Source organism: Chenopodium album, chromosome 3, assembly GCF_948465745.1.
Source record: "Chenopodium album chromosome 3, dcCheAlbu1.1, whole genome shotgun sequence".
Lineage (NCBI taxonomy): Eukaryota > Viridiplantae > Streptophyta > Magnoliopsida > Caryophyllales > Amaranthaceae > Chenopodium > Chenopodium album.
The window spans coordinates 1,686,401-1,706,839 of record NC_137836.1 but is presented as its reverse complement, the minus strand read 5'-3'; the positions used below and the strand labels follow the sequence as shown (position 1 = coordinate 1,706,839).

General features: G+C 32.8%; 2 protein-coding genes across 2 annotated transcripts; one reads left to right on the top strand and one right to left on the bottom strand.

The window, feature by feature from the left end:
* The first annotated feature begins 939 nt into the window (after positions 1-939).
* On the top strand, positions 940-5,986 carry LOC145610173 (F-box protein CPR1-like). The gene is made up of 2 exons (XM_081665453.1): positions 940-1,136; positions 4,653-5,986. The coding sequence occupies exon 2, from the start codon at positions 4,663-4,665 to the stop codon at positions 5,980-5,982; it is 1,320 nt and encodes a 439-aa protein (XP_081521579.1). The 5' UTR covers positions 940-1,136; positions 4,653-4,662; the 3' UTR covers positions 5,983-5,986.
* Positions 5,987-11,748: 5,762 nt separating this feature from the next.
* On the bottom strand, positions 11,749-18,077 carry LOC145623687 (putative serine/threonine-protein kinase WNK5). The gene is made up of 7 exons (XM_081676541.1): positions 17,389-18,077; positions 15,633-15,898; positions 14,889-15,109; positions 14,259-14,416; positions 13,866-14,175; positions 13,149-13,493; positions 11,749-12,275 (listed from the first exon to the last, which is right to left on the bottom strand). Exons 1-7 carry the CDS (start codon positions 17,476-17,478, stop codon positions 11,905-11,907), a joined length of 1,761 nt encoding a protein of 586 aa, XP_081532667.1. The 5' UTR covers positions 17,479-18,077; the 3' UTR covers positions 11,749-11,904.
* Positions 18,078-20,439: the final 2,362 nt, after the last annotated feature.

Here is a 20,439-nt window from a genome sequence, read left to right as displayed (position 1 = left end):
AGATTTTATCAGGATGTAACTCAAGTGCCTTCTTTCGATAAGCCTTCTTGATCTCGGCTTCGGTTAGCTAGCTTCGTACAGTCGAGTGATTCTACAAAAGACAGACCAAGTATCTCATAATGATCCATCGATCTGTGACTCTAACTTCCTTCCTAGCTGAAATTGATGATGGTCAATTTATAGATTACAAATTCTTAAATGGACCTGGTTCACACTAATTTATTGTGGACCACTAACATTAGAGACACTATGGTTGTTTTATTAATAAAAAAAAAGTCACTATAATAAAATGAAGGTCACTATGTTGAAAATAAAAGTCATTTTGGTAATATTAAGAGGTTAATTTTTTTAATGAAATATTTTATAAGGTCAATATAAATAATAAAGGTCACTGTGTTAAAATTAGGGTCATAACGTCGTACTTCAAGTTCACAATAGTATTAAATGTTATACAACTTTTAATAAACGTTACTATGTTAAAAATAAGGTTACTATGTCAATCCCGTCAAAAAAAAAAAAAGGTTACTATGTCAAAAATAAGGGTCATTATGTTTAATATAATGTCAGTTGCGAGTGTATAAACCTCGGGTGCACATAAGTATTTTTGTTTATAGATATAATTATAATGAGTTTATATTTTAGGAAATATTTCTAGGATAGTATTTATTTATTTATTTTTTTATGTAAAGTTTTTATTAACATTTACAAAATGTGCATGTTTCCTAATATGTGACGAAGTAGATTGTATAATTTTTATAACAAAAATAAATTGATAAATAATAAAAATAAATATCATAGATTGCCTTGAGTTCCGCGGAATTGTTATCATAGATTTTTTTTTTTGCTTTTTTTTTTAAATTTTTTTTTGACATCTTAAATTTCTCGTAATCAATAAGATTTTGTGGTATTCCTCAAAAAAAAAAAAAAAAAAAAAAAAAAGATTTTGTGGTAGATAAGAAGTACAAGAGCAAAAACAAAGCTGTTAAAAAGGGAAAAAAAAAACGCTCTGCTACTCTTGTGGTGCGCAGAGTAACGCCACCACAGCTCAACGTTAGCAACTACCGCCCACCACCACTCAGCGTCGGCTTCCAACCGTGGCATCCACAACAGCGACAATCAGTTTCTGCAATAAAGAGGTTAGTTTTGGCCTAATTTGATTTTTTAAAAATAAATGTATAATTTGATGTTGTAAATGCTAATGGAAAAATTCATACCATTAATCCCAACTATTGGATGTCTTCTCATATTAATCCCAACTATAGGTTATTCTAGAATAATCCCAACTATGGGAGGTGTCTTCTAGAATTGATTTGTGACCCGTTTTAACTAATTAAACTGGTTGTTTGTATGAGGTGGCATATTGTGATTGGCTTATATTTTTTTTTTCTTTTTTAAAAAAAAAAAAAATCTACAATAATATATCTTACAAAAAAAAAAATCGACCCTGTCCTTTTTAAATTATTGAGTTCAGGAAAGAAGACAAAAAGAGAAGAGCTTACATTGTTGATTGAACATGACATCAACAAGAAAAATTCCAATACAACAACATTGATGCGGTTCCAAGGCATCAATATTGTTATTATAATTATTTTTATTGTTATTTTTAGTTTATTATTAGATGACCGAATTTATTAGGATATTTTTTGTTAGTTTAATTCGGTTAGTATAAGATAAGCTTAACTTTAAAGATCATATTTGCAAAATATTATCTTTACAAGTTAGAGTTAGTTTCCTAGTTAGATTAGAATTTGTTTTACCGATTTTTAGGCTAATTATTTAGCTTATAAATACGTGATGGTGTTTAACGAAAAGCATGATTGATTGATTTGAAATTTATAAAGTTTTACGTAAGCTTGTGCTTGTGTATTCTTGGCCTAGTTTAGGTTTTAAGCTCGTGTTGCTTAGCGTTTCTTGACCGAGACTCAAGATTCCAAACCTTTCAACTGCGATTGAAGGTTATATCCATCAAAATTCATATCAAACATACAACTACTGTACAACCTATCTATACTAATATAAACTATTATTGTCGTTTATGATTTTTCATTATATAAATTATTGTTGTTTGTCCTTTAATTTGATTTTAAATGAAAAAACACAACAATCATTACTTTTTAATGAAGAGGAGAGAAATTAGGGGCAAGATGAAGTAAGGGAATGAAAATGCAATGGAAATATGAGGGATCGGAGGAGCTGAACTTGATCGGTGCGTGTTGAGTATAAGTAGTGATACGGCAATACGCTGATCAGTGGTGTAGATATGGTGTGCGGTGTTTTGTGGCTAACAAAGAAAGCGATAAATGGTGGTTATTTGTTCAAACCACCCACCGAAAGGAAAGAATGGGAAGGTCGTAATCGCAGCCGAGGTCGACAGTGGTCAACAATGGCATTAAGAGGAGAGAGCAGCAAAGTGGTGGAGGGGAGCAAAATAGGAGTGGTGGACCGGTGGTTATGGAGCTGGGCAAGGGGAGGAGAGAGAGTGATGTTTAAAATAAAAATATAAAAAAACTTTACTTGCTTAACCGGTTACAAGTCATACCGGATCATTTTTGGAAGACACTCTTCATAGTTGGGATTATTCTATAATAATCCATAGTTGGGATTAATTTGGGAAGACTATCAATAGTTGGGATTAATCATGTGAATTTTTCCAATGCTAATTGGATTCAAAATTGATATTATTTTAGGTTTGTGTGACATTGTTAAACTTCATGAATCATGATTAGTATTGATTCGCTGTTCTTTTTTTTTTTTTTTTTTTTTTTTTTTATTACTTGTTGGGGGTTGTTAAACGTCGCTCCCCTTTTACTAGGCATCGCTCGCATTTTTTTAAGATTTTCCATTTTTACCCCTATCAAATAAATAGCCACGACTCACTTTACGGTACTCAAAACTCTCGTACTTCACTCTCATACTCTCATTTACTCTCATTTTATTCTCTAAAAAAAATAAGTAAAATCAGGAAAACAAAAAATTTGATTACAATAATAAATTTGATAAAATAATAATACTAATTACTCTAATCACAAAATTAATACTAATCATAATAAAATAATAATAATAATAATAATAGTAATACAAAGATTACAATAGTAAATTTGATTAATTAATCAATTTAAGAAAAAAAAAAAAAAGAAAGCACTATATACATCCGCCCAAAACATTAGGATCCACCTTGGTGGATCCTAATTTTTTAAGTGGATCTACCTAGGTGGATCCACTTAAAATTTCCGGATCCACCAAGGAGGCTCCGGAAATTTTAGGCGGATCTCCCACATCCGCCTAAAATTTCCGGATCCTCCTTGGTGGATCCGGAAATTTTGAGTGGATCCACCTACGTGGATCCTAAAATTTTAGGCGGATGTTTTATTTTAATTTTTTTAAAAAAATAGTACGACGACTTATGGAATCCTCCGACGAAGCTTTCGGTGTCCGAATGTTGTCGACATCCATCGTCCTAAACCTGTTGCTAATGCTGAGTAAATTTTTTAAAAAAAAATTAACTTGGATTTTTGGTGGTAGATCGAATGTGGTGGGCCGAGGTCGGATGTGGTAGTTCGGGATTTTTTTTTTTACCACGTGGTAGTAAGTGGAGGGGTCGGGAATGATATTATACCATTATGCACTACAATTTACACAAAGGGCAATATCGTCCTTTCATGTCAAAAAGGGAGCGTTAGTATGTAAAATGGGAGCGACGTTTAGCAGTTGAGTTACTTGTTTCTTCAAACCGCTAATTGAATTAGCGGTTTTATATTATATGAAACCGCTAATTCAATTAGCGGTTTCCTTTTAAACAGGGCAAAAAAAAATTAAATATATGTAGATGATGTGGACGGTACATCCGGAATTTTAATAATTTGTAGCGTATTTAGGGAATTTTAATATCTTCCAACATTATCTATGGAAATCGCTCTCTTTTTTGAGTGTATATAAGCAGTATATAATAAAGTGTTGAGGCTGATCGTATGAGTAGTATCTTTTGACAAAGAATTAGGTTATTGAATAAGGAGTAGATTTTAATTGTATTAATACTTGATCTTTGGTTTGTTAACAAAAAAAAAAGAAATAGGAAATTTTGCGAACAACTACCATTTAAATGACCCCTTTTGAGAACAACTTTCATTTAAACAAAAACTTTGAGTAGCACTACCACGTTTAAATTTCCGGTAAGAATTTCCGGTTGAGATAGCTTAGTTAATAAAATTTCAATCAATTGTGGTATAGACTACAAGAAATTTCGATAGTAGAACACAATTATAGGTCAATCATAATTAATTTTGCATTATAGTTTATTTAATTTCTCACTTAAATCTTAAAATTAGAGTTTATGGTCAAAAACTTGAATTAAGGGCTTTACAAAATTGGATGATTTGGGGCAATTGAAGTGTATAATCCAATTAAGGGTTGATGTAGTGCAATATTGTCATTTAATTTGGGTTTTGGTATTGTGTAGGATTAGGAAAGTTTACGTGTGGTAGAATTTTGTACAGAAACGGGACTGAGATTTGATTAGTTGGCATAAGATATATATGTGTTAATTTGATATTGTGTAGGATTGAGAAAGATTACATGTGGTAGAATTCTGTACATAGCATTGTTTAGGTTATATTATGAAGAATTTCATACATAAATAATTCAAAAAATTTCAGGTGAACAATTATGAAGAAGTCAAAGAATAATACGACTGTGGCTATTGTTGAAGATACAAGGGAGGAGCCGATATTGTCCCAAAAAGGAGGTATAAAGTTGGGTGAAATTGAGCAAGTACGTTATTCAGATGATATAAACGAAAACGATTCTTCTTTTACAAAAAACCGACTAGCTGAGCTTCCGTTGGACCTGCAGTGTAACATCCTCCTACGGCTACCTATCAAACCTCTTGTCCGTTGCCAATGTGTTTGCAAGTTTTTGCATAATTTAATTAAGAACCCAAATTTTACAAAATTACACTCGCTTAAAATTATGAATAATAAGGCCAATTTTAGTACCCAAGTCATCCTCTTTAGTGAACATCCCTTTGATGTCTTGGTTATAGAATTAGAGTTAGAGGAGGTGAAAAGGCTAGGTCACTCGAATCATCACGACCCAAACCCAAAACACAAATTCAAAACCGTTAGTTGTTGCAATGGCTTGGTTTGCATCCTAAATTTGAGTTTGGTTCAAATTTTGGTTTACAACCAAAGTAGCGACGATATTAGAGTGATACGGCATCACTTTGAAGAGAATGATATTTTTGGATTTGGTTATGAGTGCATGAGCCATGATTATAAAATCTTATGTTTATACTATGATAAACGTCATGGTTGTTATTATTATGCCATCTTTAGCTTCAAGTCTAGTTCATGGAAATATATTAAACTCTATCCGTTTGACTATCATAAAAAAATTAAGAAAACATTAGTTTTCTCTAATAATGGGTTTCATTTGGTACCTCAATTTAACAAAGAATATGCTCCAATAATAGGTATTGGCCTTGAAAATGAAATGCTCTTTGAGTTACCCTTGCCTAGTCGTGATTTGATAATGTGGGATCTAGTCGATATAAGGGGATGTCTTCATTTAATATCTTATATTGAAAATCCGTACGAGATAGACATATGGATCATGGGAGTGTATCGTGTGAAAGAATCATGGACTAAATTGATTCACTTGTCATACGAACAAATACCAAAATGTGTATCAAAGGATTTTATATTCTCAAGGCCTTACGCGTATTCAAAGGATGGACGGGAAATTCTAGTAGGTATAGGAAGATTAATCAAGGCTTCATTTTGGTTTGATCTACACAGTCATCAATCAAGGAAGCTTGAAATTGATCTACACAGTCATCAACCCATACCGTGGCTCGGTTCTTGTGATTCCCCAACCAATGATGATTCCATCGGTTCTGGTGACTCCCCAACTTACCACTGGGGTTCCTATGATGAGGACGAGGACGACTGGCTGGCTTCTTATACTGACGAGGAAGACTCATTTTAACCTGCTTTAATACTCCTTATGTCCCTTGTATTTAAGCTCTTATGAAATAACTGGGTCATGGTGCAAACAAAATTTGTATGCTATCACTAAGGTTTTAGGTTAATATTTTTAGGAATAAACATGTGTGTTTCTATTTGAGTAGTGTAATACAACTTAATACGAAGAGTGTTATTTCATTCTTTGTATTACAGCATTTTAAAATCATTATGCAAAATACTAAATAAAAACATCTTTGACAGATCCGTATATTTTGCCGATCATATATGGTCAAGCTCGTTATATTTGAAGGATTACGTAAAAACTCATGCAACCAAAAGTCATATATTATGCAAAGCACCTCAGTAGCAACTAGCAAGTAAACTAAGTTACAGGCTCAATGGAGGATAAGTTTCAAGGTATTTCACATATTTAAAGTCACAGTATCTGAAATATTTTCTTTGAAGATAAGGAAAAGCTCAATCAATGAAAAGAAAAAAAAAAAGGACAAAGAATAGATGATTCAAAATATATAGCATAAAAAAAAAACAGCTTAATTTAGAGCTACTTGAGATATAAGAGGGAACTCTTTTTCCAAAGCCTGGATGTCATAAGCAGGGGGTAAGTGATAAATGTATCAGATATACAAGCCCATAGAAGAGGCGATGGGCTGAAGCAAAACAGTCGCTAGGCGGGACAGACAGCTCAATAAAGGCTGAAACACAAGGGCAGCGGAAGTGTCTGTTAAAGGACTTACACACACAGAAGGCAAGTCTAATGACACAAGCCTATAACCTTAAAACCCAATGAAACGGGTACAGCCAGTTACAGCAAAAACCAATCCTTGTTTGCTCATGAAGCATGGACTCATCCAACACATAGATAAGCTACGGAAATTATTTAAAAAGATTAAAGGTCAACTTTCATCTTCTTCAATTTAACTCGTAGAAGTGACTTAGTTATTTCTTTAAATCCTATTGCTGCTTTACAGAAATACTAAAAGTAAATTACTACCTTTGGTTAAATTCTGATGGCTCTGGAGCACTCCTTCCATATGAGTCAATGATCCTGCGGCAGGACACACAATTGAGAAAAACAAAAATTTACCATGAAAATCATACAAAATACATTAGGATCAACTAACAAAGGTTACTGAACAATATCAAATTATAAGTATAATATGTGGTAGACTCTGCACACAACCAATACCATATGCAGAACAAGGGACATTTCTGAGAATGGAAACAAAGCAAGAACAGATAACAGACATGATAGGAAACACAAAGAAAGATATGAAAAAAAATATTGCTCTTTATCAATAATGATTTCCCAATTTATTGCCACCATAATATATCACCTGTTAAAGAGATCAGCAACCTCCTCGCATTCAGGAGTATTATAAAACCATATGCCATTAACTTCTTGGACAACATTTTTGTATAGAAGATAAGGAACTTGAACGTCAAATTCGAAACTGCCTGAGAGATTCTCCACAAGATTTTCTGCAACAGAACAGATCAAGAACCTTATATAAAAGAGCGATAAAACTCTCACATATAATTATATAACACTTTAAAAGGTCGTGACCTAGATGTTTAAACACATAAAAGCACATACTATCATTCAACATGAAAAGATTCAGAGCTTATTTGAACCTGCACTGGTAGCTTGTTTTCTAGTTTGCCTTAACTAAAATAGCAAAGCACTTACTTCTTCAGTTTACATTGATTGTTCAACAAAAAAAAAACAGATATAAGTCAAAGATGTGCTATGCAAGATAAAATCCAGCAAAACCCCAAAGCTAAGGTAGAAAGACAAATTTGCTTCAAACCAATGCTTGGTGAGGGCATTATTTCTTATAAATAAAAAATTCTATGACTATGTTTGCTCCAAACTACAATAGGATGGAGAAAAGGCAAATCCCTAACCCTATAGGGCTATATTCATAACTTATAAGCATCTTGATAACCAAAGCCAGAAATCAAGCTGGAGCATCAGCATTGTTTCTTTAAAAGGCCAAATATTAGAAGGTATTCCAAAAAAAAAAAAAAAAGTAAAAAGAAAAGTCACTGGCATTCATGAAATACTCCCTCTCTATATTTTATGTAAAACGTTTATTGTTAGCATGTATGTCAATTCTAAACTTTATCCAATACTTCCTTCGTTCCAATAATATTGCAACAAGAATGAAATTAAGCATCCTAAAGCACACTTTATATGTTAAATATTTATAATTGTATAAGAGTAAAAATTATAAAAAGTTGATATTGTGAAAGTATTTTATGAGACAAATCTAGCAAGATCTCACATGACTATATTTTGCTTAACGTATAAATTATATTATATGGTCAAACAAGAGTGATGAATAGTGCAAAGGGAAGTGCCAAGTCATTCCCCACCAGCACACTGGTATTATGCATCATATAACCAAGGACCTGTCCACTCTGCTCCAAATATCTCCTCTGACAATGGAGCCATAAAACAGTAGCCGGTGTTTTTTCCTCCTCAGCCATTGCTTTTTTCTCCTCAGCCATTGTTTTTTCCTCCTCAGCCATCCCTTTTTCCTGAAAAATAAAAAGCACTTATCATCTACTATCATCCTCATATTAATAAACAACATATAGGGCACTTTGCATCAAGGCTGTGATACCATATAGATTTATATGCATAGAGTTCTATGGTGTTCAAATTCAAAGAAACTTGATTCCCCTGCTTTTGGCTGTGTATAACTAGTCCCTCTTCAACTGAATGCAGATAGTAGGCTCCAAGTTGAATTCAGTTTTTTGCTAAACAAAACATAACCCTCTGTTCATGTACAGTTAAAATGCTCATATATAACTATAGAACTTAGTTCATGTATTACAGTTAAAAGCCATATATCAAGCAGGTTTCCACATATTTCACATAACCTATACGAGAGGACACTTTCTTAAAATAATCCTTTATTAGGTTTTACTATAGAAGATTTAATAGTACACTGTAGTTAAGAAAGGTTCTAGGAACCTAAATTGAGTCAATGGTGAGAGTCTTATAAATCTAAATATTTGAACCAACTTTTCTTCCTCTTGTTGCTTTAAAATTTTCTGAGTTAAGTTGCATGTGCAACTATTACATGTACAAACTGGCACTCGATTCACACCACTTATTTCATCCCCGATTGCCTTGATTATAGTGAAAAATTTAGCAATAGGAGTTGCATCTGATCTTGAGCTAAATCATTTAAAGATAGTTGTAGTGTACAACCGATCTCCCTTGCAGAAGTGAAATATAAAACACTCCTAGCTATAGTACTATCAACAGAATACAGAATCTAGCTAGTGATCATTGCATTGCAAACTGAAACAATCATCAAAATCAACAGCAAAATCATCAGAGATGAACTGACCTACTCTAATACTATATTGAAACAATCATAAGCAGATCGATAGAAAGAGTCCAGCACACAGCAATTCAGCAATTCATATTATGTCAAAGTAATTAGGGCTCAAAGCTTGAATGATCTCAAATCATATATGTAGAGTACATAGTTTCCTAAGATAACATCACAAGATATTCTTAGAATTATCTTGAGTGAATTAAAGCTATAATTATATGATAATAATGAATAATATTCTCCTAATCTTTCCTAACATATTACTACTATTACTATTACTAATACGGAGTCATTTCGTTCTCGAAAATGCGACGCAACATTGGAGGAGCACGAGCTTAAATCACAATACGAATAACTATCAATTTCTTTAATTAAAATTTGCAATCCAACAATTAAATCATCAAAGATGAACTGACCTAGTCTAATACGATATTGAAACAATTAAAAAGTCTGAAATGCAAGAAATTCCATTAACAAATAGCCCTAATCGATCAACTTCAGCAAATAGCTATTAAATAACTATCAAATAACTAATTCAATCAAATAAATATCAATTTCTCCAAGAAATAACTGCAATCGAATAATAAAATCACGGCAAAATCATCAAAGATGAACTGACCTGCTCAGACATGATAGGATGAACTTGAGTAAAAGATAGAGAGATATTGAGAGAAAAATAGAAGAAGAAGGAAGAAGTAGAGAGAGAAAAACTAGAGAGAGAAGTAGCTGGGAATCTTATTTCTGAATGAATTACAATTGAGAACTAATGGTGTAACAATCAGAAAGTGAAGACGAAGAAGAGGAGGGAAATGCAAATCACAAATGAGGTGGGAAAATTATAATGATAGATGATTTTACAATTTTGCCCATTGAAGTTGGAAATTAGAACGGGGTATTTTACCAATACTAGTAGTGGCCCCTACGCGCGTGGTCCTCAATTATGTATATTGTAACTATTGTTACATGTTAATTATGTTTGCGTAGTGTTTAAATGTTGTATGCATTTAAATTATTAAAGTCAATGCAAAAGGGAAACATTGAAATCTAAATTATCATATTAGAAATTTTTAACTTAAATCATCTTATTAGAAAGAAGTAACTCAAATCATTATATTAGAAAAAAGTAATCTAAAGTATGCTAAATTTGATTAGTTATTTGTTTGTCACGAATTATGAATTTATGTGATGTTATTTAGTTATGCTTTGGCAAAAATACAGGTTGACTTAAAGCTGTAGAATAATATATAGACAATTTTGAAAAGTTTGTTATAGCTAATGGCAAAAGGGCTAAGGACGTATAAGATTAGATGGTCATTTGTGTTTTTAAATGATTGCTATTATTTTCATAAGTGTTCTTTCTATTTCTTAAGCATTTTAGTAAACTTTTCCAAAGCTAATTGCCCGGCCGATTTTTCTTAAGTGGTCTTTCTCTCTCCAAAGCTAATTACCCTAATTTTCATAAGTGACCTTTCTTAAGTAGTCTCTCTCTCCCCCTAAACTAATTGAATTGATTTTCTTAAGCGATTTCTTAATTAAGTAGTCTATCTCTCTCTAACCTAAGTGATATTTCTCTCTTTTTGAATGATCGATCTTTCTAAAGTGGCCTTCTCTCTCTCTCTCATTTCTCTATCATCTATCTAATTTCTCTTCTCTCTCTCTAGCTCATCTCTCTCTATTACTCTATCCTTTCTCTATTCATCTCTCTATTTTGATCCTATCCTTTCTCTATCTTATTTCTCTTCTCTATATCCCTCTTTCTATTTCAATTTTCTTTTTGATCCTCCTCCTCTGTCTGTCTTTCTCTCTTCACGGGTGCATATTGCTTGCTAAGTACAAGTATGAAGACTTGTATTGATCATCATACCTGTACTTGACACATAATACACACCCGTATTGGCCGTATATCTATGGTTCTCAAGTACTTTGATATGTATATACTTTTAAGTATATTCAAATTAGACCCTTAAAAATCCCCACATTTGTTAATTGTTTATAAAATATATTATCCAATGTTATTCAAAAAGTATTTGTAAGAGGTGCATACAGGTAAAGGAATCTGTTGAGTTTTCAAAAGTTTGTCACTGCGCTTCTATGGGAAACCGAAAAAGAAGTACCTCGTATAAGTGTGTAACTATGTACTCTCTTTTTTCTCCTATGAAAAAATTTAATTACACAATTTTTTTTATATATAATAAATATTGTACATCAATTGTAAACTTGTATATATTGATCAACCAATATACTAGTATGTAAAGGTTACTAATATAACTTTTTTGGTGATTATTTTTGCCATTATTTACAAGATTAGCTATTTCATTCTTTTTTTATTACAGAATGCATCATCTTCAGTCTTCAGTCCTCAGTCCACACTATTTGAGATTTTCTGTATTTTCTTCAAGGTAAAGGGCAGTCTCGCATAAAAGATAACAAACCAAATTTATATACGAGTATACTCGTTTGGTTGGACGCGGCAAATTACACTCAATAGTTTACAATATCCAAAGGAGTTCAAGTATTTAGGAAATGGAAACACCACAAGTAAATACCATAAAGCATCCCCCTCCTAGAAAAGGTCAGCAAGGATCATGGAACCCGATATTTTCCACAGCACCAACAGTCTTGGCTGCACGACGCTTGTTCAGGGACTGCATCAAGGCCCGATTCAGCAACTGGCTACGGATGTCCATGAACGAACGTATCCTGCTAAACTTCTTCTGCCCACTTGAGCTCATACTCTTGAGAGTACCAGATAATCCATTGTATTTATCATCATGCTTGAAAGTCGTGCTTTCACGAGGACAAAACCTAGAATGCTCCTCTACTTTCAAATCTGAAATGACATCCCTTGCTTCTGGACTCTTCAGCGAAGTGTACTCAAAATCAGAGCAAGAGCTTGAGCTACATGAGCTTTCTGAATATGCATCTTCAGCATTAACCAAATGTCCTGTTACCAAAAAGAATTTACACAAGTACAATTACCCACTGAGAAAGCTCTAATCCTTCTAAAGTCCTAAGTACGTACATATTATTCTCTCTGTTCCACTTCAATAAGACCACATTTCTAACTTGGGACATCACGTCCGAAAATATTATGCCAATCTACAAATTAGTTTAACTTCAATTATGAACTTTCCCACAGTACTACTACTACTATTTTTAGGATTTGATGCATAGCATGGTTATCTCAAGCCTAATTCTGAAAAAATGGACTGTTATTAGATATGGCAAATTAGAGTGGGAAGAAGAAAGAGGTACCGTTTAAAAAGATTTGGGCAAGATTACTTTCTACAAATTCTACTTTATTCACTAGCTCGCCAGAGCTATTTAGACACTAAACAACCCAATTAGACTTGTTTTACAGTATAATCTTAGGAGAACCAATAACAACCCTTATTTGTCAATTTGTTATTCAATCAATCACATGTAGATTTAGTTTACAACTAATTGCAGCTTCATTGATACTAGAGAAAAACCCAAATATGAATCAATAATACAAATGCACACAAGAAGCACTACTCTATCAAACTCGTGGGTCAATACTTCCTTCTTTCAAAATAGATGGTATACTTTTGACTTTTGGAGTTTGGACTATCCATTTACTCAATTTGACCATATATATATTTATGTAACATGTAGTTGGATTAGTCTCAATTTATAATTTTGAAATATCCTCAGTTTTTATTAATATTTCCCATTTATACTTAAAGATATTAATAGTTAAAGTCATGCATTGGCAACTGCAAAAGTCTTAAGTGTTGTATCTATTATGAAACAAAGTGAGTAAAAATATTGTATCTCAGTAGGAGCTTATATGTACCTTCAAGCCAATCATGATTTATGTTCAAAGGAATCTCACGAGAGCAAAGTACTTCACATGACTTGGTGGAACCAATGGGAGACCCATGGGAAGGTGAACAAGACGACGGGAAGGGAGGGCCATTTTCATCATCATCGTTATAGTCAAAACTGTGCTGTTGCTGGCTTTTGGGTGAATCTAAATCTTTCCATCCCGGAACTAAAGAGGATATCTCTTCCTCGATCATATCAGCAATCTCATGTGGCTCCCAATCAGTTATATCCAGTTCCCTCACCATCTCAGTAGCAACTTCCATTTCCGTGTCATTAATGATGTCAAATGGGAAGTGAATAAACCTTACAGAACCTTTACAATGCAGTACAAGCAAAATACCAAAGAGGTGTGTTAGAATTTTTAACTATGATATTGAAGTAATAGACAACTAGCCACAGTACAAGATTGAATAGAAAACAACAATATACATTAGGCATGGCAGATCATAATCCATGGAGCTATGAAATCCCACTACCACATCATTTAATGTACCTTTAAATTACAGTGTAAGTTGTAAGATATTCCAAGAGATTTAAGCATTTTTAACAAGATTGACTTGCTATTCTGACGTAAACTAAAATATGTCTAAGGTTACCTAATTGGCAGGCTCTAAGATTAGTTGGAGCCATGCCCAATAGACAAAGGACTGAACAAGGAGAAGTATAAATATAGATAAAAACATACCATCTTTGTCAGAGATTTGCACCTTGAGGAAAAGGGTACTATCTTCTGGATTCACAGTTCCAGTGATTGTCATTTCAGTACTCCTAATAGGTTTATCAAGCAGAAAAGGCATATCGACTAAAACACCCTTTGGGGAGTATATTTGAAGAGGTTGCTCTGGCACTGGCATGAGATCCTCATCAGGCGCCAGAAATGGATCCAACAGTAGCTCTTGAGCAGATAACCTCTTTGAAACAGTTTCCAAGCATTTTCTAACAAACTGCTGGGCTTCAATATTTTGGATGCGGTAAAAAGCTTCAGGCTTCTTTCCCTGGAATATTCAATAAGGGAATGGGTCAGAGGAGTGGAAAATAAATATAGAAATACAGTAGAAAAGCCCTCATGAAAACTCACCGATGTCACCTTCTTGTAGATTTGGGCTGGGTTTGAGCATTCGCTGTAGGGATATTCAGAAGTGAGCATCTCTAAGACACACATTCCAAAAGAATATACATCTACAAGCTCATTATATTTCTCCTCATATAGTTCTGGTGCCATGAATTCTGGAGTCCCTGTCAAATAAAATTATAAACAAGTCAGTGAAATACAGCTTAAAGTCCACAGAATTACTAGCAAAAGAAGTGTTGTATAATGATGTCATTTAAAACATAACAAAGAATAGAAGAGTAGTTAGAAATATTATACTTTGCATTAGTTTGAGTAAATCAATTAAAATTATAGCTTAACAGGTTTGATAAAATCCTACATTCAAAACAAAGATTGGCAAAATGAATAAAACAACTGAGGGCCACAGCAGTTGCAAAGCTAATTAATAAAACAACTGTGAGTGTTGTCTGCTCAGCTTAAAACCTCTGAGTAACTTAGTGTAAATTCATATAAAATCAAAATGAGAAGTATCCTTAAGACAGAGGATGGCAAAAAGCCAATTGAAAGTTCAAGTTCCATTCGCAGTCTTCCCTAAAACCCTCCCAATTGTATACATGTGTCAGAGCTAGTTATAACAGATATGAGCAGGAGATTGACCTATAACACTGTGGGCATGTTTTGAGCGAAGAATAGCTGCTAACCCCAAATCACCAATCTTCACCTGTCCAAGATGGCCGTTGACAAAAATGTTGTCACATTTGAGATCCCTATGTATCACCGGAGGATCATGACTGTGCAGATAGACGAGACCACGGAGGATTTGACGGGCCCAATTCTTGATAGCTCGAATATCAACTTGCTGATACTTCTGCCTATATCTGTGATCAAAGTGCCACAACACAAAGCATTAATTAGTGGCCTTTAGGCTTTAGTTATTAATGGTATCCTATAATATAAGATGTGGAGTTGAATGGGTTAGTATCTATCACAGTATGCTTGATCAAATTACTAATTTATATAATTATTCTTAATCTCATTGTAGCCTATAATCTTTCTGATGTCATAAATATTGAAGAATCTAGAAACACTAAGATGCCACAAAAATATTTTTAGTAATTTAATACATGAGATTTATGTAGTAAAAATGCCATTTCTAAGACACTTATTTGGTCAAGTAAAAAAACCATTGTAAATTACTTATCTGTAGTAATGTGAATGTAATGCTACTTGTCAGAATCAGTGAAGTTTTCCTTAATCTCAAAAATATTATCTTATTGTATACACTTCAATGACGTATTTCAAATGAATAAGTCTAAAAAAGTATTGGAAAGAGATTGAGAACAACTGCATAAGTCCTACTACAGATCCACATATTAATCAAAGGAAAGAGTTAGTGATTACTCTCTCAAAGTGCCGGAGGTGAACATTTCAGTTATAAAGTTGAAGGTTCTCCGATCAATATCTATCCACGAGTTGTAAAATTGTATGATAGAATCATGATTAAGGTTCTTCAGCAAATGAACTTCAGAGTAGAGTCGTTGCAGTTCATCCGGAGAACGAAGAACATCATTCAGCATCACTTGGCTCCATGCTACCTCCATTCCAAGCACCTCATCAAATGCTCTATAGACAGTCTTCATGGCTCCTTTGCCAAGAATGTCTTTGAACTGCCGGTAATTTGACAGCCAAACATCTACATATCAGTTAACCAACCAAAAACAACTACCAATTGTATGATCTATAGCTTTGAATACAAAGATTATCATCATAACTTATCAATCACACACAACAGATTTAGCAATGAAATACCCACCTCTCCCAGACTCCCACAAAGGATCCATCTATGACAATTGACAAGTACGCAACGAATCAAGCAGAACAAAATAATCACTTTCACCTCCCTCAATTAACACAAGATGAACATACTGCATAATTGACATTCAAAGTGTAGTTGTGAAACATTAAGATACATACCACCTTTGTTTCTCAATAGAAACATCACTTTAACTGTACACATTTTCCAACACACTACTTTGAGCATTAACATCTTTAATTATGCTTTGATAAAAATTATAATAAATTTATATTATGAAAATATACATTGAATAACTCCACAATAACGAAATTAATTATTATATATAGTGTAGGAATAACGTATAAAGTTAAAATGCTGTATCTATTGAGAAACAAAGGCAGTACAATGGAAGGGTTCTTCTATTACAACAATAACCAACTTTCCACCAATACTTGTGATATTAATATATTATGCTGCTGGTTGATAACAATAAAATAAGGTCAGATTGACATGCTATTGCAAAGTTTTGTGGTTTAATCATGCTAGTTGATTTCTCAGGACACCACTTATTGATAGCAATTAGCAAACATATAGATCCACATCAATAGTATAGCAGAACCGTATCATTGATACGAATAACCAGCACTTGCACCAAATTATTCATTCCAGAAAAGCCTTGTCATATAATCCCATATCAGCAGCAAAACAAACAAGCAACAACTAGATACATATTTTATTGATGATTGCGACTTCAAGGCATAATGAGAATATATAAAACGGTTTTAGCCCCTATTTTATTAAGCTAAAAAAAGTCTGATACTAACATCCCAACTTGTAATGTTAGCTCACTTGCACCAACCATGGTAAGCCATACATCATATCATCTTCTCAAAGTCAAACTCATTACCTACTTCAAGTTGTCTCTAATGAAGAATATTTAAGTCAAGAACGTACTCCCTCCGTTCCATAAAGTTCTACACACTTCCCATCTTCATCCAATTCACAAAGTTCTAATCACTTCCATCTTTCGATTTTACGAAACTTAACAAAGAACAAGGTAAGACATGGTAACTCATAAGAATACCATACAAGAATCAATCCCCCAGAAATAGAGGGAAAGAAAAACTAATAATTTCCTATAAAATTTACTCTATCTATGTCCAAACAACTCGTTTGCCACCTCTACTCTATCGAACAAAACACAAGATCATAAACCAATAACATAACATAACAAGACACATCAAACAAATAGTTCCAATTCTACAAAGAATCAAGTGCAAACATCAATTACATGCAATATGACTAATTAACATAATAAATCACAAATTACTCAGAAATAAATTGGAAAAATGAGAAACTTACACGTCCATAACGACCAGATGGGTCTACTTCAACATACTTCATATGAGAATTTGCTCCTCCACTTTGAATCTTAATTCTCATATTGTACATGATTATATATCAAACAATTTTAACTAATTTTTAATTGCTAAGTATTTATATATGTATCTAATTAATTTTCAGTGGAATTTTAATAAGAAAAATAAAGTGAGAAAACACTAGAAAATCCGGGGTTTTCCTTCATGAAATTCAAAGAAGAAAACGCCCAACCACAACCAGAAAAGCGTCGAATAATTAATTATTAGCAAATTTCTCGCCATTTCTACTACTGAAGGTGAGTAATTGTAGCTATTAGCACTGATTTTATGAATCAAAGCCATAAAATTCAAAGAACCCAGATGATAAAATACGAAATTTTTTCTAAATTACAAGAATTTAAGGTCAAAATTCAAAAGGGTTTTGTGGGTTTATACTAATTTTTCAGAAAACATGGAATCCTGAACTTGAAAAATCTGCGACCTCGATTAAAAAGTGCCATTTGTGGATTGCTTAAAAACCGAAAAAGTGGAAAGAAAAACAGAGAAAAAGGTTTTATCTTTTTGGAATTTTGAAGAATAATTTCACAGGAAATTTGTCTGATTCATAGGAATTTAGAGGAGGCAACCAGAAAAAGAGAAAGGAGTAGAATGAAGTAGCGGTGTGAAGGTGTTTATAGAAACCGATTGAAATGGCAGGTAATCTTTCTACGTTGGCATTGTGTGGGGCCTTATTTTAATCTTTGTTGGATGTGGGATCCCACCACTTGGATTTAGAGGAGTTGATTCGGGTGTTCGGATGGAATTCAGTAAAGTTGGATTCAATCTAATTTTAAACTTCAATCATATTATACAAGTTATTGTGTTCATGTGCTGAATCGGATATTTTTTGGGTTGGACTTAATTTAGGTCGATAGTCAGATTTTGACACCTCAACTTAGATTATTATATTAAACTATCAAGTACTTTGTCCGTTTTAAAGACTTAATTTAGGTCGATCGAGTCAGATTTTGACACCTCAACTTAGATTATTATATTAAACTATCAAGTACTTTGTCTGTTTCAAATTATTAATGTATAAATAGTGTAAAACCTAAATGTTGGGTTTGATTGGAATAAAAGTTATAAAAGTATATTAACATGACATCTTGTACAAAACTCTAGAGAGTAAGAGAGCTACAAATTGCAAATAAATAGAAGTACTACGTAAGACAATAATGGACTACATTACACATAAACAAAATTTTGGATACCACTTCAAAAACCACAACTTTATATTATATGGAGTATTTATTATAATTATGAATGAATCTCGTTGTGACAACAAAAACTTGTACAAGTACAAAGTATAAACTTATTAAAATAACTTTGAACTTGTTTTCTTGAAACAAGTTGTTTTAGCATTTAGGTGATATGGCGATCATTTGATTGGATGCACAAAGTTACATTAGGAACTTATACATTAATTTTACACTTACAATTCTTAATCTATAGATATTTGTTTGATTGACAATGTTATTATTATACTCTTTCCGTTACATATTACTCGCAACAAAGGAATATTTTATGTCTCACAAATAATACCCCTTTGTTGCGAGTAATAAGTAACGGAAAGAGTACATTTTCTGTAGAAAGTTTCACTTAGATAAAGGGGCTAAACGAACTAGTATGGCTTAGGGCCTGTTCTCATTGACTGAAATCAGGTGAACTGTACTGAACTAAACTAAACTAAAATGAATATTTTATAAGAGAAGGAAATTAGGAGCTGAATTGAACTGAACTAAACTAAAATGAATATTTTATAAGAGAAGGAAATTAGGAGCTGAACTGAACTAAACTGAGCTGAACTAAAATGAATTGAAAATAAACGTATGAGAATAGGCCCTTAGATAATCAATATTCTAGTATGGCTTAGCCATGCCATACTTAGATTGACCCGATATTTGCATGTTTAACCGTTTGGATCCACTTGATGATCAAGCCATTTGTGAAGATTTGGCTCGGTGTGAATTGCACATTAATAAGAAAGCGATAATGAACAATATTGTAGATATTTTTTCGTAGTAAGACTAAAGATTGGATTATTCGGAAAGAAAAATTTAATAAGGATGGCAATAAATTCTTATGACATGGGATTTATCATTATTATTTGTTACTTCAAGAATTATTTAAGTATTTTTTTACTAGATAATAACAAACAATCCATACGTTGTATTACAAATTTTAGATTACTTTGTACTTGCTACTTTCCAAATTTTTGCGATATAATATTTCAACATTTTTTTTTTTTTGAAGAAAATAAAAGTCATGTATGTGACTAGCCACACGGACCCTTATTTATATATATAAGTAACCTTATTTATCCATAAGAGTAACCTCATTTTGTCTATTAAAGTAACTCCAATTCATTATATGAGTAATATCAACTAATTTAAAATAAGTAACCCCATTTATTCATTCGAGTAACACCTAAAAAAAATTGAAAGACTGAATCCACTTAGGTAAGAGAGTAGCCCTTTTTTCATTTAAGTAACCCATATACGTCAAGGTAACCCCATTTGCTCATCACCGTAACCCCCTATTATTTATTTAATTGTCTTACGAAGTATATGTAAAGTGGCCACATATAAGAATTTGAAAACTTAAATCAACAACCATTAGTAATTAATTAATCGTTTTTTTTTTTACCAAATACCACATGAGTTTTAACTTAATTGACCAAATACTATCAATATTTTTCAAATTCACCATATAACCATCAATTTTACGAAAATGTCACCACATGTCATTTTCGTTAACTTAGTTAGTCATTAACGTTTATTATGCCACGTGACAACTTGTAATTGATTCTTAATAATATTATTTGTTTAACTAGAAATAATTCGAATATAGAAAGTTATTAACAAATTTTTATAAAAAAAACATCATTAGTCGGCCAGCCCAGCCCGTCCCCTACTCCTACCCCTGGTAGGGCGGTACCTAGCCCACTTCCCGGTTGGCTAGCACCCATCCATTCTCCCCCCCCCCAGTGACAACC